This window comes from Sus scrofa, chromosome 15 (genome assembly GCF_054392235.1).
Source record: "Sus scrofa isolate SSC_HxYL_T2T_F1_AM1 chromosome 15, Sscrofa_HxYL_maternal_Yorkshire_Landrace_v2.0, whole genome shotgun sequence".
Taxonomy (NCBI): domain Eukaryota; kingdom Metazoa; phylum Chordata; class Mammalia; order Artiodactyla; family Suidae; genus Sus; species Sus scrofa.
In genome coordinates, this window is record NC_139397.1 from 22,821,067 (window position 1) to 22,838,930 (window position 17,864).

The 17,864-nt window shown below is 33.6% G+C and overlaps 2 protein-coding genes across 19 annotated transcripts in view; one reads left to right on the forward strand and one right to left on the reverse strand.

Moving 5' to 3' along the window:
* LOC110257184 (uncharacterized) overlaps positions 1 to 17,864 on the forward strand; it is a 70,465-nt gene that overhangs the window by 41,682 nt on the left and 10,919 nt on the right. The gene's annotated exons all lie outside the window — the stretch shown is intronic.
* KYNU (kynureninase) overlaps positions 2,675 to 17,864 on the reverse strand; it is a 132,041-nt gene continuing 116,851 nt past the window's right edge. For 8 of the 18 annotated variants that reach the window (XR_014829214.1, XR_014829215.1, XR_014829211.1 and 5 more), the window contains 4 exons: positions 14,904 to 14,956; positions 12,356 to 12,441; positions 6,994 to 7,224; positions 2,675 to 5,738 (listed from right to left, as the gene is read on the reverse strand). Coding sequence is in view for 4 of the 18 variants with exons in the window: in XM_021075834.2 (XP_020931493.2) it covers positions 5,613 to 5,738; positions 6,994 to 7,224; positions 12,356 to 12,441; positions 14,904 to 14,956 (496 nt within the window). In the remaining 14 variants the exon portion in view is untranslated. Of the gene's footprint in view, positions 5,739 to 6,993; positions 8,542 to 12,355; positions 12,442 to 14,903; positions 14,957 to 17,864 lie in introns of those variants that run through there. The other 10 variants (XR_014829210.1, XR_014829212.1, XR_014829213.1 and 7 more) reach the window with 4 other exon arrangements.

Below are 17,864 nucleotides of genomic sequence, written 5' to 3' on the forward strand. Positions count from 1 at the left end.
TTTTCCATTAATTTTGCTCTTTGCCTAAATCAATTATTCTAGTAAGAATTGAAAATGAATTGTTTTCTATTATTCCTTAAGTGTTAACTATAATTTTCTATAAAGTAATATTTTTCCAAAGTGGAAAGTATTTGTAACATGATGCTGTATTATATATAAGAAAAGAGAAAATATATACAAATATTTACCCATATTTTATATATAGGCATTACTTTTTACATAGGTATTACGCATTTTATATATATGAGGTAGATAGGATAAATCAACACATGAAAAAATTAAAAATATGTGTAGATAGTGGGAGGAAATAGGGCTAAGGGAATAGGGACAGAATCTAGGCTTTTCTGAGTATATCATGCTTATAGATTTGAAGTTGAAATTATCCAAGTATTTTACACAATTATGAAATAATTTTTAAATTTAAAAGGAAATTTATAAAGATTGAAAATCTAAATCAAAAGCAGTAAATCAAAAGCACTGAACCTGTGTATACAATTGGTGATGTAATCATAGAGAGAAGAGTTATTACAAATGCCTTTGAAACACAGTAATCTGAATTATACTCTTCCTGTATTCTAAGATATATTCTAAATGAGATATATTCTAAGGACAAAAAGAAAAGTTTCCAAGAGATCTTAAACTGTTTTAATCATATTATTTATAATCGCCTTGATACTAGTAATTCTATATGATAGTATATATTATAAAGTAATTAATATTATTAGAACCAACATTTTCAGCATAAGAGATAAAAATATAAAATAGGTTAAGTTAGGTAAAAAATTCCGTTATCCTAAATTAAATTGAAAATATGAATATGAAATAAAGTTATGAGTTCTCTTAAAAATATGTATTTCCTAACTCTTTTAACTGAATATCCTGGAAATAATGATCAACTCAATTATAATGAGCACTCTGGCTATTAAGATTACAGTTTCTAAATACCATTTTTCCCCAAAAGGAACTAAATAGTCTTAAAGAAATGAATGATGCCAGATTCAAAGTAGGAAGTATATACTAGGCAAGCCTATACCTTCTTGGATCAAAAGCAATGAAGCTCTCAAAAAAATAGTTGAGGTAATGTTGAAAGGACTCAGGAACTACTTTAAAGAGTCAAAAATTGGAAAACTAGAACATTAATATTAAAATAAGAATTGCAATAAGCCAGAACCACAACAGAAATGTTAAAAATCCATTTTATAATGATCCTCTTTATTATTTTATTCTTTGGTAATATGTCTTGATGATTTCAAAAATAATATTACTAGGGGGCTTGGAGTATATCCTGTATCTTTTTCAAACTCATAATGGGGATGCTAATGGCTCACACAAACATCAAATCCATCATCTGAGTAACAGTGCCCTAATTCAGTGATTTCCATGTGGTGTTTTATGATGTGCTTTCAGTGTGCTTGCAGATTTCTTTCTTAAGATTATGCAAAAATCCATTTACTTAAAATTAGTGCTCTAGCAACTCAATTTATGAGACAAAGACATGACAAAGTTTAAATGTAAACCTAAATAATTTTGAACTTAAAAGTAATTAGAAAGTTATTGAGCAGAGAATAGCTGTAGAAAAAGTTTTTGAAATTTGAAAATAAGTTACTGACCCCACATGCAGCATTTTTTCTGGTAAGTTTTGTATAATTATAATTTATTATTGCACAGACAGATCTATGTATAGCACCCAAGGGCATCACTATGAAATAATTGATATTTATATAAATGTGCATGAGTTATTAAGAAAGCATAATTCATTTTTCACATATTTTACTCAAGAAAACAGGAAGTATATAATGTACTTGTTTTCAGTCATAAACTATTAAATGACAGTTTAGCATGTTGTGGGGAGTGGATATCAGGAAAAAAAAAAAAGAAAAGCAACAACAAAAAACTTTAAAATTAAATGGCATGATACAACAGAAATTGGCATAGTATTGTAAATCAACTATAATTAAAAAAATGAAATGGCATGAAAGTGAGAAATTCTCAGAACCCCAAAATAAAATAAAAGCAGGAACCTGGGAAGTAAACAAAGATCAAAGTAATCTAGCTTCTGCCAGATCCTAGAGTCATTGAGCTTTGGGGTTGATAACTAAATAGAACATGGGACAAGCCTAGAATTGGCTGAGGTAAATAAGCTGATAGGATAGCCAGTATAATACTATTGACAAGCCAAGAATACATAAAAAATCAGCAGGAAGAAGTATCTTCTGAGAATTTATAACTATTAATTGGTCCTCACATGGATTAATATATCAAGTTTCATGCTGTGCATGTGATTTGAAAAACCTGAAAACAATTCAAAGTGTTCTTGGGAGTTTCTGTCATGGCGCAGTGGAAACGAATCCGACTAGGAACCCTGAGTTTGCTGGTTCGACCCCTGGCCTTGCTCAATGGTGTTACCGTGAGCTGTGGTATAGGTCACAGATGCAGCTTGTGGCTGTGGTGTAGGCCGGGAGCTACAGCTCCGATTAGACCCCTAGCCTGGGAACCTCCTTATGCCACGGGTGCGGCCCTAAAATGACAAAAGACAATAAGTAAATAAATGAATAAAGTGTTCTTGTGTCAGAAGTGACTCTAGACAACAGGCAGAAGCAAACATGAGTATCTTTCAGATAACACTTTAACCCAATTCTCGAAGAATTCCAAAAGAGTCAAGGTAAATGAGCACTTTAAAGTCAACAGTTACAATATATTTACAAGGAAACAAGCATTATGTTTGAAAACCAAAAGAAAAAGATACAATCTATGATATATTAGATGTAGAATATAAAATACTTATGATTAAGACTTGATAAAGGAAATACTGTCTTAGATTGGGTTCCCTAGGAATTGAACTTGAGACAGGCATTTGGATAAATATGTTTTACTGAAGGAATTATGACCAAAAACTTGTGAAGGAGAAAATAGAAAGGCGATGAAGTAAATGTTAAATTTAGGTAAAATTCCAGTTTTGGCTTGATCCATGAATTAAGTGTAGTGTCTGAAGTAGGCTTCTGGTGTGTTTATGTGTGTGTGAATGTCTTCGTTATTTTTCTCAGTTTGCCCGTGTGGAATTTATGTATTTATTCTCTGTTATTTTATTAATCACCTGGCTATTTTAACATGGATTCAGGACAAAGGCAGTCAGTAGTGATTGCTAGCAAGGATGAGGAACAAGGGAACTCTCACATCCTACTGGTTGGCATGGAAACTAGTATAACTCTTTAGGAAAAGTTTGATAGTACATAGCAAATTGAACATGTGTGTAGCCTCCAACCCAGTGCTTTCACATTTGTACGTCCAGCACAAACTTTTGAATGTCTACAGTAAGAATGTCAATAGCAGCATTATTGCGGTATTACAGATATTCGGAACAACTCTTCATCAGTAGTAGAATGAATTAATAATGCCAATTATATAATAAAATACTGAGAAGCAGTGAAAATGGATGAAAAGGTATGTGTGACAAATGGGTGAATCTCAAAAAAATAAAATATTGAGCAAAACAAGCAGAAGAATATATATATATATACACATACATATATACACATATACATATGTATATATACACACACACACACACACACACAGTAGGATTACAGTTACATAAAGTTCTCACACAGGCAGATTTAGCTAATATATTTTTATGGGTTCATACATAGTTATAAAATTTTAAAGAAAGTAAGGGAATGATTAACACAAAATATAATTTGATGATTATTTCTGGAATTGGGGGAGGAGGGGGAATGCAAGTGCAGAAAGTGAATTTCTAATGTTGTTTCTTTATCTGGATGATGAAGACAGAGTGCTGATTATGCTTTGAATGGTTTGTATACATAATTTGATGTGATTTTAATGTGATTAGCATGAAATATTTTAGAACTTAAACTTGTAGGCAGCTTTGTACACCTTCCGTTACTCAACCATCTAATTAATACCCCTGAGATTTTCTCTCATAGTATCATCTTTTATCTTTCATAGAAGTTATAATTATGTATTTACTTGAGTGTTTATAGGTTTACCATCTGTTTCCCCACTGAGCTACCTGTTCCCTGAGAGCTGAAACCATGTCTTTTTTTATCACTGTGAGGCTCAAAAACAGTTTCTTTTACATGAAGTCATTTATGGTCAGATTTTAAGGTTTTGAGACTCTTTCCATCTACAAAGATGAGTTTTGTCAAAAGTAGGGGTGGTAAGATTTTCTAAAAATTATACAACCAGTCAAATTAGTGAGATAACGTATAAATAGAATAGCACAGTACATGGTATGTAGGAAGTACTCAATAAATATCTGTAGTTGCCAGCTGGCATTGATGTCAGAATTCCACAACTTTTTAACTCTACCATTCAAAGGGGTTGGCTAAGTTAATTTCATTCCAATTTGCTTCATTAGGGGCAATAATTACCTTGTAGTCACTCTTTGCTTCTGCTCAAGTATACAAATGTAAAATATTTTGCCAGTTAATGAATAGTGGTTATAGCATCAAAAGCTGAAAACTAGGGGAATCTTTAAAAGGCTGAGTGTAACTGTAGTTTTTTCACAGTGGATGAGAAAGGTCCTTACACTTAGGATAGAGGTTGAGAGATGAAGTACTCATTTCCTAATTCTAATCCTCAATCACAAATATCTTGGGGTAATTTATTTCACTATTGTAAAGTCATAGTAACATCTGAAGTCTTTTATCAAGAAGTTCCCTTTAAGCAAACTCTAGAGATTATGATAACATTAAATATAGGGACATCCTTGAAAAATGGATTCAGAGCTAAGAGTGAGTAAAGAAATCAATTTAATGAGCTTTAACCAGCATTTGCTGTAATGAAATAAAATAGAATAATAAATATGAGAGCACAAGCAAATTTTTATGCAACTTTTGTTTTTTCTAGATCTGCAATTTTCAGAATCAGATCTAGGATGATATCTACTCACTATGAAATGATGGTAATGTCAGGGATGGTGACGTGAAAGAATGGCCAGTGGCAGTTGTAGGAAGCTGTTGAATGAAAGTTGAGAGACATTTCCTCTTTATCAAATGTTAAAATACTATAAAAATTGCACTGTAGAATCAATGAAATAAGGCTTACACACAAATAAATACTTTGATATTAAATGTATTTCTTAGTGTGGGTTGTATCCAAAATATTTGAAAGTCATTGCCCTGGAAAATGTGTTTTCTGTTCCTTAGAGTTGAAGTTAGATGGAACATTGCAAATTTCATACATATGTCACACTATATTCAACTACAATGCCAATAAGAAACTCTTTGGTAAATTAAAACTGAAGTAATATTTCTAAAACTGACACCAAAATTTCCCCATATATGTAATTCGAAGTTTTTAGTCAAATTATAAATTAAGCCAACATAAAACATTTCACTGATCATGAAATGTAATAGCTAAAGACTGTGTACATAATACTTACACCAGTAAACAATCTGATCTGCCAAGCAGCAAGAAATTGGACAGCAATATAGATTTCTCAAGGCCACAGACTCTTAGGAAATTTTTCATATTTTTCTGTATTGCCAGTTATGTGTAACCAGTTTTGAAAATACTTCAGATAATTAAAACAAATAATAATAGTAACAGCAGCTTTCCATTATTTGCTTATTTTGCTGTGGAAAGCATTGCTATTTTTTTGATTCTGCAGAATCAAGTACAGAAGTGAGCAGATTGATAAATTTATAGACGTCATGGAAAGAATTGTAGAGAGGAACTGGAGCCACTCGAATGCCATTTGGCTCACGTTTGTCACACTGTAGGGGAAACAAAACACAGTAATGTTAGCATTATTCACACAGTAGAAGTGTACATTAAAGATAAATTTACACACAGCATTCATACTGATTTTCCTGAAACTTAATATGTGAGCAATCTTTTCACTTTAAGTAAAATATGGTATTTCTGTATTATTTGAAACTCTCCTCTTAACAATAAAAATATTAAGCGGGTGGTACGTGAATATCCAAAATACTTTCCTGAACCCAGTCAGCAATCATCTTTTTTAAGCATCCAACAGATCGAGTATAAAATTTATCTGTGGGGAGACCCTAGAGATACTGAAACCCTTGGACACATTCCAGTGAATGGGAAACTCACTGAGATCTGGAGAGTTTTAGTCAATTATACTTCCACTGAATTCAAATACCCCTAATCTCACAAATTGGGCTCAGGTAATTGAGTTTAATCTGAGATCAGTATGATTAAGAAACATCTGTTTTAGGTTAGACAATATAATAAATGGTGTATATGTGCTGGACATTTAATTCCACAACAACTTTTGAGATAAGTATTTTTGTGCCCAGAACTTGCCCAGGAGCTCATGGGTGGTAAATGGTAATGCTTGATTTAGAAAACTGATATTCTGATTTGTGTCTCTGGAATCTGGGGTAGCCTCTCTTAAAGGTTTGGAAGACTGCATGAGTGCAGTAGTTCCTAAATTACATCATCACTGGAAGTAGACATGTCATCACCATTTTTTCCCCTGAAATTACTCAGTAAAAACTTACTAGTTCTCTTTAAGAGACTAAAAGGGCTACTTAGGCCCAATGATTAAAAAAAAAAATTACATACAGTGTTACATTCCTCAAATGTGTCTACATGTCTTTCTTGACTTAAGTGACAAGGTTGAAAACAACTTAGTTCAATCAAGCAACTAAATAAGAATGATTTCCTTTTTCTCCCTCTACTATATTGACACTCTCTTTAATTCTATTTATTCAATAAATATGTATTGGAGTTTTCACTAATTTTTTTTGCCCATACTGTAATGAAAAAAATGGATAAGTTATGCAAAACTGTTCCCTATAACCAAAATTTTGTGGTGTCTTCCCTTTTATGAGAAATGACAGATTTCTGTCCCCTTCAGTTAGGACAATGCTGAATTCTTAATTGACATCAACTAATTGATGTGAAATATTGTGAAACAATTGATAAGCCAGAGAATCCAAATTTTATCCTCACATGAAACCCAGAGAGAAAACCTGGTAGCAAAGTAAGAGATATGCTTACAACCACTCCTCTTTTTTCTAGTTCTTGGAAAACCTGTTTCATTGGAACAGAAAATGTTAGGGTTAGCTGGCAGCCACGATCCTCTATACTGGATGGAGTAATTATGTTCACAACTGTTTTCTTGGTTTCTGCTTTGTCCTGGCTGTAGTATTGCTTGATCATGTATTCCAGATAACCAGTTAGCAAAATAGATTTTCTTCTTAATGCTTTCATAGTTGCTTGTTTAAAGATCTGCAGAATGAGAGACAATTAACAGTGTCTTGCTGATTTATAAAAAAGAAAAATTTAACCATAAATCACACATAAAAAAGAAAAATCTCACTTTTGACCTTTCCAATAAAGCATCCCATTTTAGATAATCTTTTTGTAAAAAAAAATTATCTTTCAAGTGCGTTGCCTTTAAAAATTGAATGCAAAATTTCCATGACAGGGAACCTGTACAAATGTCATTTAAACAATAGTTGTAAAAGCAGAAATAATTAAGTTAACATAATGTTCCTTTAGAGTTTTATTAAAGGAGCTTCATATAATTAATATAATATACATTCCTTAATAAATGCATTTAAATGTTATAAATTTCAAAAAAATACCCCAAACCATTTTTTATAATCATAGAAGTTTTTTTTTTTCTATTGTGATATAAAGTTTTGTTAGTCCACAAAAAAAAAAAATCTAAAAGCTTATGTGGAAGGCAGTGTTTTCAATATTATTTATAATTGTTTTACCAATTCCTAAGTCTCCTCCAGTTTAACTGTAAGGAAAACAAGCAGTTAAATAATAATGCTCTTTTGTCAGACAGAGACACAAATGTTAGATAATACATTAATTAGTACAGAAGCATTTAGTCTTTCTTTCTCTTTTTTTCTTTTTCATCATTTTTTCCCCTGCTAAACTCTAACACTGGTGTGAAAATACTGCCAGTTGCTGCCTGAGGTGTCTTATATTAAGATGAGTGACAAGGGCACACAATAACTGGTGTTGGAACATTAGGGGTCAGAAAAGATATGCTTTTCTAGCTTATCTCTTAAGGTCAAGTAGAGTTTAAAAATATATCCTACATATAAGAACTTCATGAACTGCAAACAGAGAATGATGCACTGGCATGCCTCTTAATGTCCCTTTTCTATATCATGTTATGCCACAGAGCAAAAATAGGGTCATTTGGTGATATCTATTCTTTATGAAGTCTATGAAAATAGCCCCTTCTCTGTATACACGTGGCATGTGTGGGCAGGCATTCTAATAGGACTCAAACCATTCAAGCATGGATTTTCTTGACCTATTCCATGGAGGCTAAGGAGAGGATGCAAGTTGTACTGAAGGCAGTAGTGTCAAAGGAAGAGAGGAGAATCAGAGCATAGAAAGGTACCTGCCTCTCTCCCCAACCAGACCTCACAGGTTTATGGCTACAGCCTGGGAAGATAGCTGCAAGTTCAAGCAGATGTCTTTGAATCAGAAGGGATCTGATGTCTTCAGAGCAAATAATACTGCTTTAGCACTCAGGTGACCCGGTTACACGGAGTTTAGTAGGAGGCATCTCTTCATTTCCTTGTGTGAAATAAAATTGTCAGTAGATCTGGCACTATGAGGACTCAAGGGAACAATTCCAAGTTTTGTGTCTAGAACTGAATTCAAGAATCAACATTCTCACACAGCATAGGAGCAGGGACAGGTAAGCCAGGTTTGGAAATTTTAGAAAATGACAGAAATCTTTCCAAGCTTCTCTTTGGAGATTAATAATTTGAGGATATAATTATTTAAATAATTTTTGAGCAGCTTTGAGCCCCATAAGATGAAGATGGGAACAATGTGTAAAGTAGAACTTTTAATGATATGTCATTTGTATCCAAAGAAGTAAGACTTTGGAATAGTCTTTAAGTTCATAGTTTTTTTAAAAGGAAGTTTTGCCCTTGCAAAATTTTTTTGGTTGTTCCTATGCTATGTGTAAGTTCCTAGGCCAGGGATCAAACCTGCACCACAATTCTGAGCTGTGGTAGCACCAGATCCTTAACCTGCTGCACCACAAGGGAATATTCTGCCCTTGCATATTTGATAAGAGGAAGTCAATTTTTATGAAAAACATCTCAAATTTAACATATCATTCATTACTCTTTGTTAATAATAGAATAACTTTTAAATGTAGAAGTATTTTCCACATTTTAACCACAAGAGAAGCTGCTTTCTGAGTCATTGTGGAGTTCTTCTCATACAGTGTAAAAGGCTCTTCTGAGGCCTCACGTGAAAATATTAAGAGAGGCTAATAAGAGTTAACAGGAGAATATGATAAATGTCTTCTTTTATCCCTTTTTCATTATTTCTGTGCTTTCAGAACTGAAATAATATATTTTAAATTAGGAAAAATGAAAATTATAGTTTGAAAATATTCAGCTTATAACAATTTTTGGCAGAGTTTCCACTACTGAGATTATTTTTCTTACTAAATAAGGTAAATGTAAAGCTAGAAAAGTTAAGTAAGTTTAAACAGGAAAAATAAGTATAGCATGATATTTTCAATTTTTAAATTCTTAAAATTGGCTCCTTAATAACTTTCTGAGGAAATACAGAGTACATTTCTTCTGACTGGCCCTGTCTTTTAGTTGAATGCTCCAAATTTTTATTTTGAAGCTGTTTATTTAATTACATATTCATGTACTGAAAGGGTCTAAAGTTGCTACATACAAATATGACACTTCAAGATAGAACATAGGAATTGTTTAATTTCAAGTTAACTGGAAGATTGAGGGGTATACTGAAGTAATCTGATCCAAACATCTTCATTCAAAAATTGAGGCAGATGAATTAAAGAGTAGTTTTCACATGTGTTAAGTTACACTTAGTGTTCCAATAAGGAATTAAGTATTTGTCTTCCACTTCCTATATTATTGCTCTTTCTCTTGATCTCACAGTATTTTAAAGTTTATTATATAAATGATTAAATAGGCAACAATATAAAGAAACAGTATTTGAAACTAAAAAGGTGCTGTTTTCATGGTATCAATCAAATACCTATTAATTGTAAACAAAGCTATAATATTTTTAACAAAGTCTTTGCATTGCAGATCTGAAATAATATCTATTTACATTGATTCTTGAGTATAGACTCTCCTTAGGTTAGCATTGGACTATGTAATGTATGTTTTGAGATAGAAGTACAGACAACAAAGAAAGGTAGTTTGACTCATACCTATCTCCTGTATGCATAACTTATAAATAAATAAGTACTGAACTGGTTAATTCACTGAAGTTTACTCACATGGAAAACTAAGAAACATCTAAAAACTACATTTTAACATAGTTAAGTAGAGAATGGGAAGCACTGAAATTTTTTTGTTGTTTCAGAATTTTGCAATTTATAATGGGGAGCAAGAATTTATAAAATACTTTTTTCAACATAAGATTTGATTACTTAAAGATAATTTTGGTTAGAACATAGCTTCAACAGTGAATGGCTTAATAAGGTATTTCCAAGAAGCTACAGAGAAATATGTAAGTGATAAGCTCCAGAGAAGTGTATAGCCCTCTTCTGTGGCCTCTAGGGTTCTTTTGCTAGGTTTAAGTTTAGATGATAAAGAAGAAGATAAATCAGTCTTTTTAGATCCCAGCTGAGAAAAAAAACAATGTCTAGGTAATTATAATACAGTTTGGAAGGAAACTATTGGTAGAGAAAAGAATCTGACTTTTCTTGTGGCAGAACAGGTGAATACCAAAAATGAATCAGTGTGCTGCAGGGAACATACCACAGTGACAATGTCTAAAAGGAATTTTCTAGATATGGCTGGGGAGTCATATGCAAAGATAAGGGTATAGACTTATGAAGTATTTTCTTTTAAAATGTTTGACAGAAGTGTTCCTCATGTCAGATATTTTAAAAACAGGTCAAGTATCATTATTTGATTCACCAAGCATATTTTGCCACCCTCCCCCCAGAAAAGTCAAAACTTTAAAATATGTATCACTACCTGAGAAATCTTATTAGTGGGTCTATTTTAACTTAAAAATAAAACCCAAAAAAAAACAAAAAAAAAGCCTGCTCAGTGAAAACAGCACAAGCTCCATCTAGTGGTCACACTGAGTAGGTGCTCTTTAAATTGGTATGAGATGAAACAATCTAGTGGTGAAGCTATATAAAAACAAAGGAACTTGATGCTGCCGTCCAGTGGCCAAAATGAGAAACTGCTTTGAGTGTTCACAGAACTAGAATTTTGGAAGTCTATCCAGTCACTCATGCTGGAATACACCACACAGAATTTCCTAAATTAGGTGATTTTAAAAGTCTTTCAATTGAAAAAAAATCAAAATTTTATTTGACTACCTATAAACTTAAAGTCTCTACTAGAAAAATATGTATATTTACTTAAAATACATTTTATGTAAATGTGTGTATATAAAATATATTTACTTAATGTATGTATTAATGCTATTATTATATAGTATGTAATTATTAACAGTGTTATCTACTTAAATAAATTTAGTCTCACTCAGAAATTAATGAATATCCAAATAATTAGGAAATATATAAAAATGTTCACTTTATAGTGTGTATGAATGAATAGATATAGGATTTGGTAAGTACTTAGATACATAGAAATTATGGACATATTCATGTCCAGAAAATTACACTGATTCCTTGGATATTATTATTTAGTGTGAGACTTATTTTAAGTAAAAATAGGAATGAACTTAAAAATATTGAGCCAGTAATAGTAGAGATAACATATGGATATAATGTCATTGAAACCCCAATGGGGGGAAATAATCCACCCTACCTCATGGGACAACCTTATTCAATCTTTGTTTTACTCTGATTCTTCATACTCTCCACACACCCCCTAAAGTAAATCATTATTATTTTGTCACATAGAACTTTGTTGTTTCATTGACTCTCAGAACTAAAAGAAACAGAGTCCTCAGTAATCACAATGTTGTCCAACACACACTAATTTCTTAATAGGTATGTATTTGAATGAGTGAATAAATCAGGAATTAAATATTGCATGCTTATTTTGTATATAGAAAGACTAATAGAAGATTAAGTAGCTTAGGTTCACACTGATGTTAGGTAGAACTTAAAGTATATCACCCCAGGTAAGTTCCATAGAACATCTATAAAGCACCAGCAATGTGCCAGTTGCCAACAATGTTGCCAACAATGTTGCCAGCGATGTGCCAACAATTGTGCTGGGGGCTGGAGATACAAATAAAAGTATCAGTCACTATCATAAAGGAATGAACCCTGCCCTTTGTCCCTTGTTTATGCTTTGTGCATAATAATCTAGCCAATTAGGAAAGTACTACAACATGTGTCACAATCAGGTAAAGAGAAAGGTAAAGATGAGGGAAGGTTGAAGCAAAGATCACTTACCTCTAAACTGGCGTGTAAAGGACAGACCAACAGAATGGGAGGATTTGAAATTCGAAATCCAGTGACCCCAGGGATCAACTGCAATTCTGAAAAATTGATATCACATGATTTTTATTTAATGTGCCTAAAAAAGTGCCCTAAGCATTTTTTATGACAGTAGAGAGAAACATATAGTACTTAAAAAACTTTTATTCCTAAGATTTCTGAGAAATCTGAGAGGCATAGATCACAGCTGTGGCTCAAATTTGATCCCTGGCCCAGGAACTTCCATTCACATGTCTTTGCTGCTGCCATAATTAAACGAGTGAGAGAGAGAGAGACACTCCATGGACCTAAAAAACTGGCATGTTTCTCCTTTACCTGCAATTTCTATCTCCTCTACCCCTACCTTCATAACAGCCTACCATAAATTAGAGCCCTTAAACAGAAGACAAACATAACCTCACCTAGACCCATCTTCTCCCTCTCATCCCCAATCCATCATTCCTTGTCCTGTTCCGTATTTTGCTCTTCTATTATGAAGCCATGTCAATGAGAGGAAAACATCAAGATTTGAAGGCTTGTGATGACACCCAAAGGCAGAAATATGGATGAAACGACCTTCAAAGGTGACTTTAGCACTAGGATTATTAGGTCAAATGGCTTCTCTTAGGGGAAAAAATAAAAGCTTTTAAAAATGATCTGCCTAAGTGTGATATATTTAAAATGTAAATTAATAACAGATATTATCCTAGTTAGAATTAACTAGACTGAATAGTGGCAATTTAAATCCAGTAGAGTTAAAATTGCTATTATAGATCAAATTAAAAACTAAAACTGACTAAGAATGAGAGAATTATCTGGGTGTTTAGAAAGTCATCTAATAAGGGCTAGTCAAGCTATGTCCTGTGGGTCAAATCTGGCCCACCATTTGTTTTTGTCAATAAAGCTTTATTGGAACATAACCACATTCACTCTTTTATGTGTGTCTATGGCCATATTAACACCACAATGGCAAAGTTGCATTTTTGCCACAGAACAACATACCCCCGAAAACTTGATATATCTCCAGTCTGACCCTTCACAGAAAAACATAGCACACTTCTGGTGTAATTTAATTCCCTCATTTAGAGATAATAAAACTCATAGCAGACAATTATAAATAACTAGCATAATAGCAGAGCTCATGATTTCAGCAACCAAGATAAAACACAGGTGTCCTGATTTGACTGGAAGCACCCGTCTTGATCCTTTGCATCTTAGATGTTGCACAGAGGACTATATTTAAAATCATATCTCAGGGTTGGAAGGAGTCTGAAGGATCAAGTTGAAGTTAAACTTTCACATTTAGAAAGCATTCTGTATCCTATGTGATGAAAGAATAAAAGCATTTAAGAAAAAGAAATAGGGCAGTTTGAGAAGGCCCTGTGCATGCTATGTTTTCACTACCCACTGGGGTTACTGGTTGATATGTGGTGAAAGCCATTAAAGGAGGAAAATTTGGGAAAAGAGAGGGATGAAAATGAACGTTTATTAAATATTACGCTACTTGGTTTACAGCTTTGAACTTACTTTACCCTGAAATAGACATTATTCACATTAGACATGTGAGGGGAAAAAAACTCAGATCCCAAGATGATAAAACCTGCGCAACATCACAGAACTGTTAAGAGCAGATTGATACTTAAGTCTCTCTGGGTCCAAATCCAAGCCAGCAGTTTCTTCCTGTCCTCCCTGCCTGATGTTTTAGGGACTTCATATTGATGAGATCTGAACAATGTAAGATTAAGTATTTTAGTATGATTTTGAGTGTTTTCCTTTGTAGGGAAATAAAGAGGAAGAGAAATAGAAAGGGAGGAATGTCATTTCTTATTTCTTTCTTTTTCTTTTTCTTTTTTTTTTTTTTTTTTTGCTTTTCAGGGCCTGCACCTGCAGCATATGGAAGTTCCTGGGTTAGGCTAGGGATTGAATCAGAACTGCAGCTGCAGGCCTACACCATAGCCATAGCACCATGGGATCTGAGCCACATCTGTGATCTACACCACAGCTCACAGCAGTGCCAGATCCTGAACCCATTGAGGGAAGCGGGGATCAAACCTGCATCCTCATGTATACTAGTTGGATTTGTTACTGCTGAACCACAATGGAAACTCCAAAATATCATTTCTTATATTAAGAATTCTCAGAGTTCCCATCTGGCTCAGCCGTTAACGAATCCGACTAGGAACCATGAAGTTGTGGGTTCGATCCCTGGCCTTTCTCAGTGGGTTAAAGATCTGGCGTTGCCGTGAGCTGTGGTGAAGGTCACAGATGCGGTTCATATCCCGCGTTGCTGTGGCTCTGGTGTAGGCCAGTGGCAACAGCTCCAATTGGACCCCTGGCCTGGGAACCTCCATATGCTGTGGGAGCAGCCCAAGAAATGGCCAAAAAAGACAAAAAAAAAAAAAAAAAAAGAATTCTCAGTGGCTTTTTCAGAGTGCTCTTTCCATGAGGCATTCTTTTATGTATCATACAAAGACAGATAAAATTGAAAATTAAAATGATGTGATGTAAAATTGAATATACTTACTGTTATCCATTTTGAATCTGGTGCTTAGTTCGTGGCCAAACCACCCCACTAACCTAAAACATTAATAATAATATTAGCTGTTTTTGTCTATAAATATAATCACAATTAATACAGAACTCTAGGGCTTGAATATTAAAATTATTCGTGATGTGAATCATTAAATACTTAAGCATATAATGCTATATCACAAGGCAAATTTATAACTGTCTCAAGAATGAGATAAAATCAACATATTACTAATTATCTTTGAAAAGTCAAATTATCTGAGAAGCTATATTTAATGAATTTGTTCTTATTTAAAATAAAACATACAAAAAGTCTACTTATTTAAAGATTTTAAAACAAAGTGAAAACTCAAAAAAGACAAATAATTAATACAATAATGTATTCATTGGCAATAGAATCCCTGAAGAGAAATAGTATAAAATTAACCTATATAATTGTTGAAAATTTTAACAGTTTTTCCTTTCTTTTTTTTTTTTTTTTTTTTTTTTTTGTTGGTCTTTTTGCCTTATTCTAGGGCCATACCCGAGGCATATGGAGGTTCCCAGGCTAGGGGTCTAATCGGAGCTGTAGCCTCTGGCCTACGCCAGAGCCATAGCAAGGCTGAGTCTGTGACCTACCCCACGCTATACCACAGCTCACTGCAACGCCGGATCTTTAACCCACTGAGCAAGGCCAGGGATCGAACCTAAAACCTCATGGTTCCTAGTCAGATTCGTTAACCACTGAGCCGTGACGGGAACTCCCAACAATTTTCCAAAGAAAATGGTTACTTTCAGATTTTAGAAAGAATGTTAATTGACCAGAAATAAAATATCAAACATATGGGAAAAATCATGTGTATGTGTGCTTATTAGATGAAGAAAATAAGGATAGTATAAAGAAAAATAGATTTGAAGAGAAATACAATATTCTTTTTTTTTTTTTTTTTTTTTTTTTTTGTCTTTTGTCCTTTTAGGGCGGAACCCATGGCACATGGAGGTTCCCAGGCTAGGGGTCTAATCGGAGCTGTAGCTGCTGGCCTCTGCCAGAACCACAGCAATGCGGGATCCAAGCCGCATCTGCTACCGACACCACAGCTCGTGGCAATGCCAGATCCTTATCCCACTGAGCAAGGCCAGGGATTGAACCCGCAGTCTCATGGTTCCTAGTCAGATTTGTTTCCCCTGCGCCATGATGGGAACTCCCGAAATACAATATTCTTGATAATCAGTTCTCCCAAAATAAATTTCTAGTATTTTTTGTTTTGTTATGTTTTTGTTAGGGCTGCAAGTGTGACATACGGACGTTCCCAGCCCAGGAGTTGAATTGGAGCTACAACTGCCAGCCTACACCACAGCCACAGCCACATGGAAACTGAGCTGCGCATGTGACCTACACCACAGTTCACGCAATGCCAGATCCTTAACCCACTGAACAAGGCCAGGGATCAAACCTGCATCCTCATGGATGCTAGTCAGGTTCATAACGGCTGAACCACAAGGAGAAATCTTCAATTGCTAGTTTTAATACTGCCAAAACTAAAAATTTCCAAGGCACTTTTTTTCTTGGAATTTGGCAGAAAGTTTTTAAACTTATACAGAATATACAAGTATAAGTAATACATTTTGACATAGAGGGGTATAAAGGTGAATATTTACAAAATTAAATGAATGAGCACAGTACTCATACACATTTAAAATTTTGTATTTAAAATGAAAGATAAAAGATTTTATCTTTATTTTTGATTGGAACAAGGAAACTGTTTACCACATTTAAAAGAGTTTTCATGAAGAGTTTTTTTCATCAGAGAAAGGACAGTGCCCTCAAAGATACACAACCACAGAGCAGGGATGGGGCATTTATAAAAGGAGAAATGCAAATGCCCCATGAATTTGGGAAGCTGGGGAGGAAACTCAATTTCAATAATAATTAAAAATATGAAACAACATAAAGATGAGACCATACTTCACATATCAAATTGACAAAGTCATTTAAAATTTAGATTCCTTTTTCATCAAGGATTCAGTAAAAAGAAAATAAGCTCTATGTCAAATAGTGATAAAAACTTTATAGGGTACAGTTTGAAAATATAAATTAAAAATAGGTATAGTTCTGTGTCCTGATTTATCCAAAGGACTTGTTCCAGTTTATCCAAAGGACTGTTTGGATTATACTATTTGGAGTGCACTAAGATGTATGTGCCAGGACAATGAATACAAATGCTGTTTACAGTGTCACAACAACTTTGTAATAGAGAAATAATAAATATGCAAACTTTATATAATGGAATATTCTGTGCCACTATAAAAATTATATTTTAAAGAATATGTATTCAAAAATAATAAAAAGGGAGATAACAATATTTAGAGTATGTTTCCAATTTCAGATAAAATAAGACTTATTCATTTATATGTAATTATGGCTAGAATGTTAAAAATTTTATTTTCTGCTTTATTCATATACAAGTCAAACTTGGACTTAATAGAAAAACACCAAAGGAGCTTTCATTAATACTAAGATTTTGCAGTTAGAAAAACTGGAAAAAGAGTTCCCTGGTGGCCCACCCAGTTAAGGGTCCAGTGTTGTCATTGTTGTGTCTCAGGTTGCCACTGTGGCACAGGTTCGATCCCTGGCCCTAGAATTTCCACATCCTCTGAGTGTGGCCAAAAACTTGGAAAAGAAGTAGTAAATTATTACTACTTTCAAATTGTATGATTTTTTTTATCTGGTATGAACAAAAAGGTAATTTAGCATGGCAGTCTGGTACAAAATTTTAAGATGAGAAATATCTGAAATTTAAAATTGCAAAAAACTGATATATTAACAGTGTTACAGACCTGAGATAAAAATATTTAAATTCTCCAGAATCTTAACAAGCAGCTTGAATAATATTCAACATCAAGAACATAGAGTTCCCATTGTGGCTCAGTGGTAACAAACCTGAGTAGTGTCCATTAGGATGCAGGTTTGATCCCT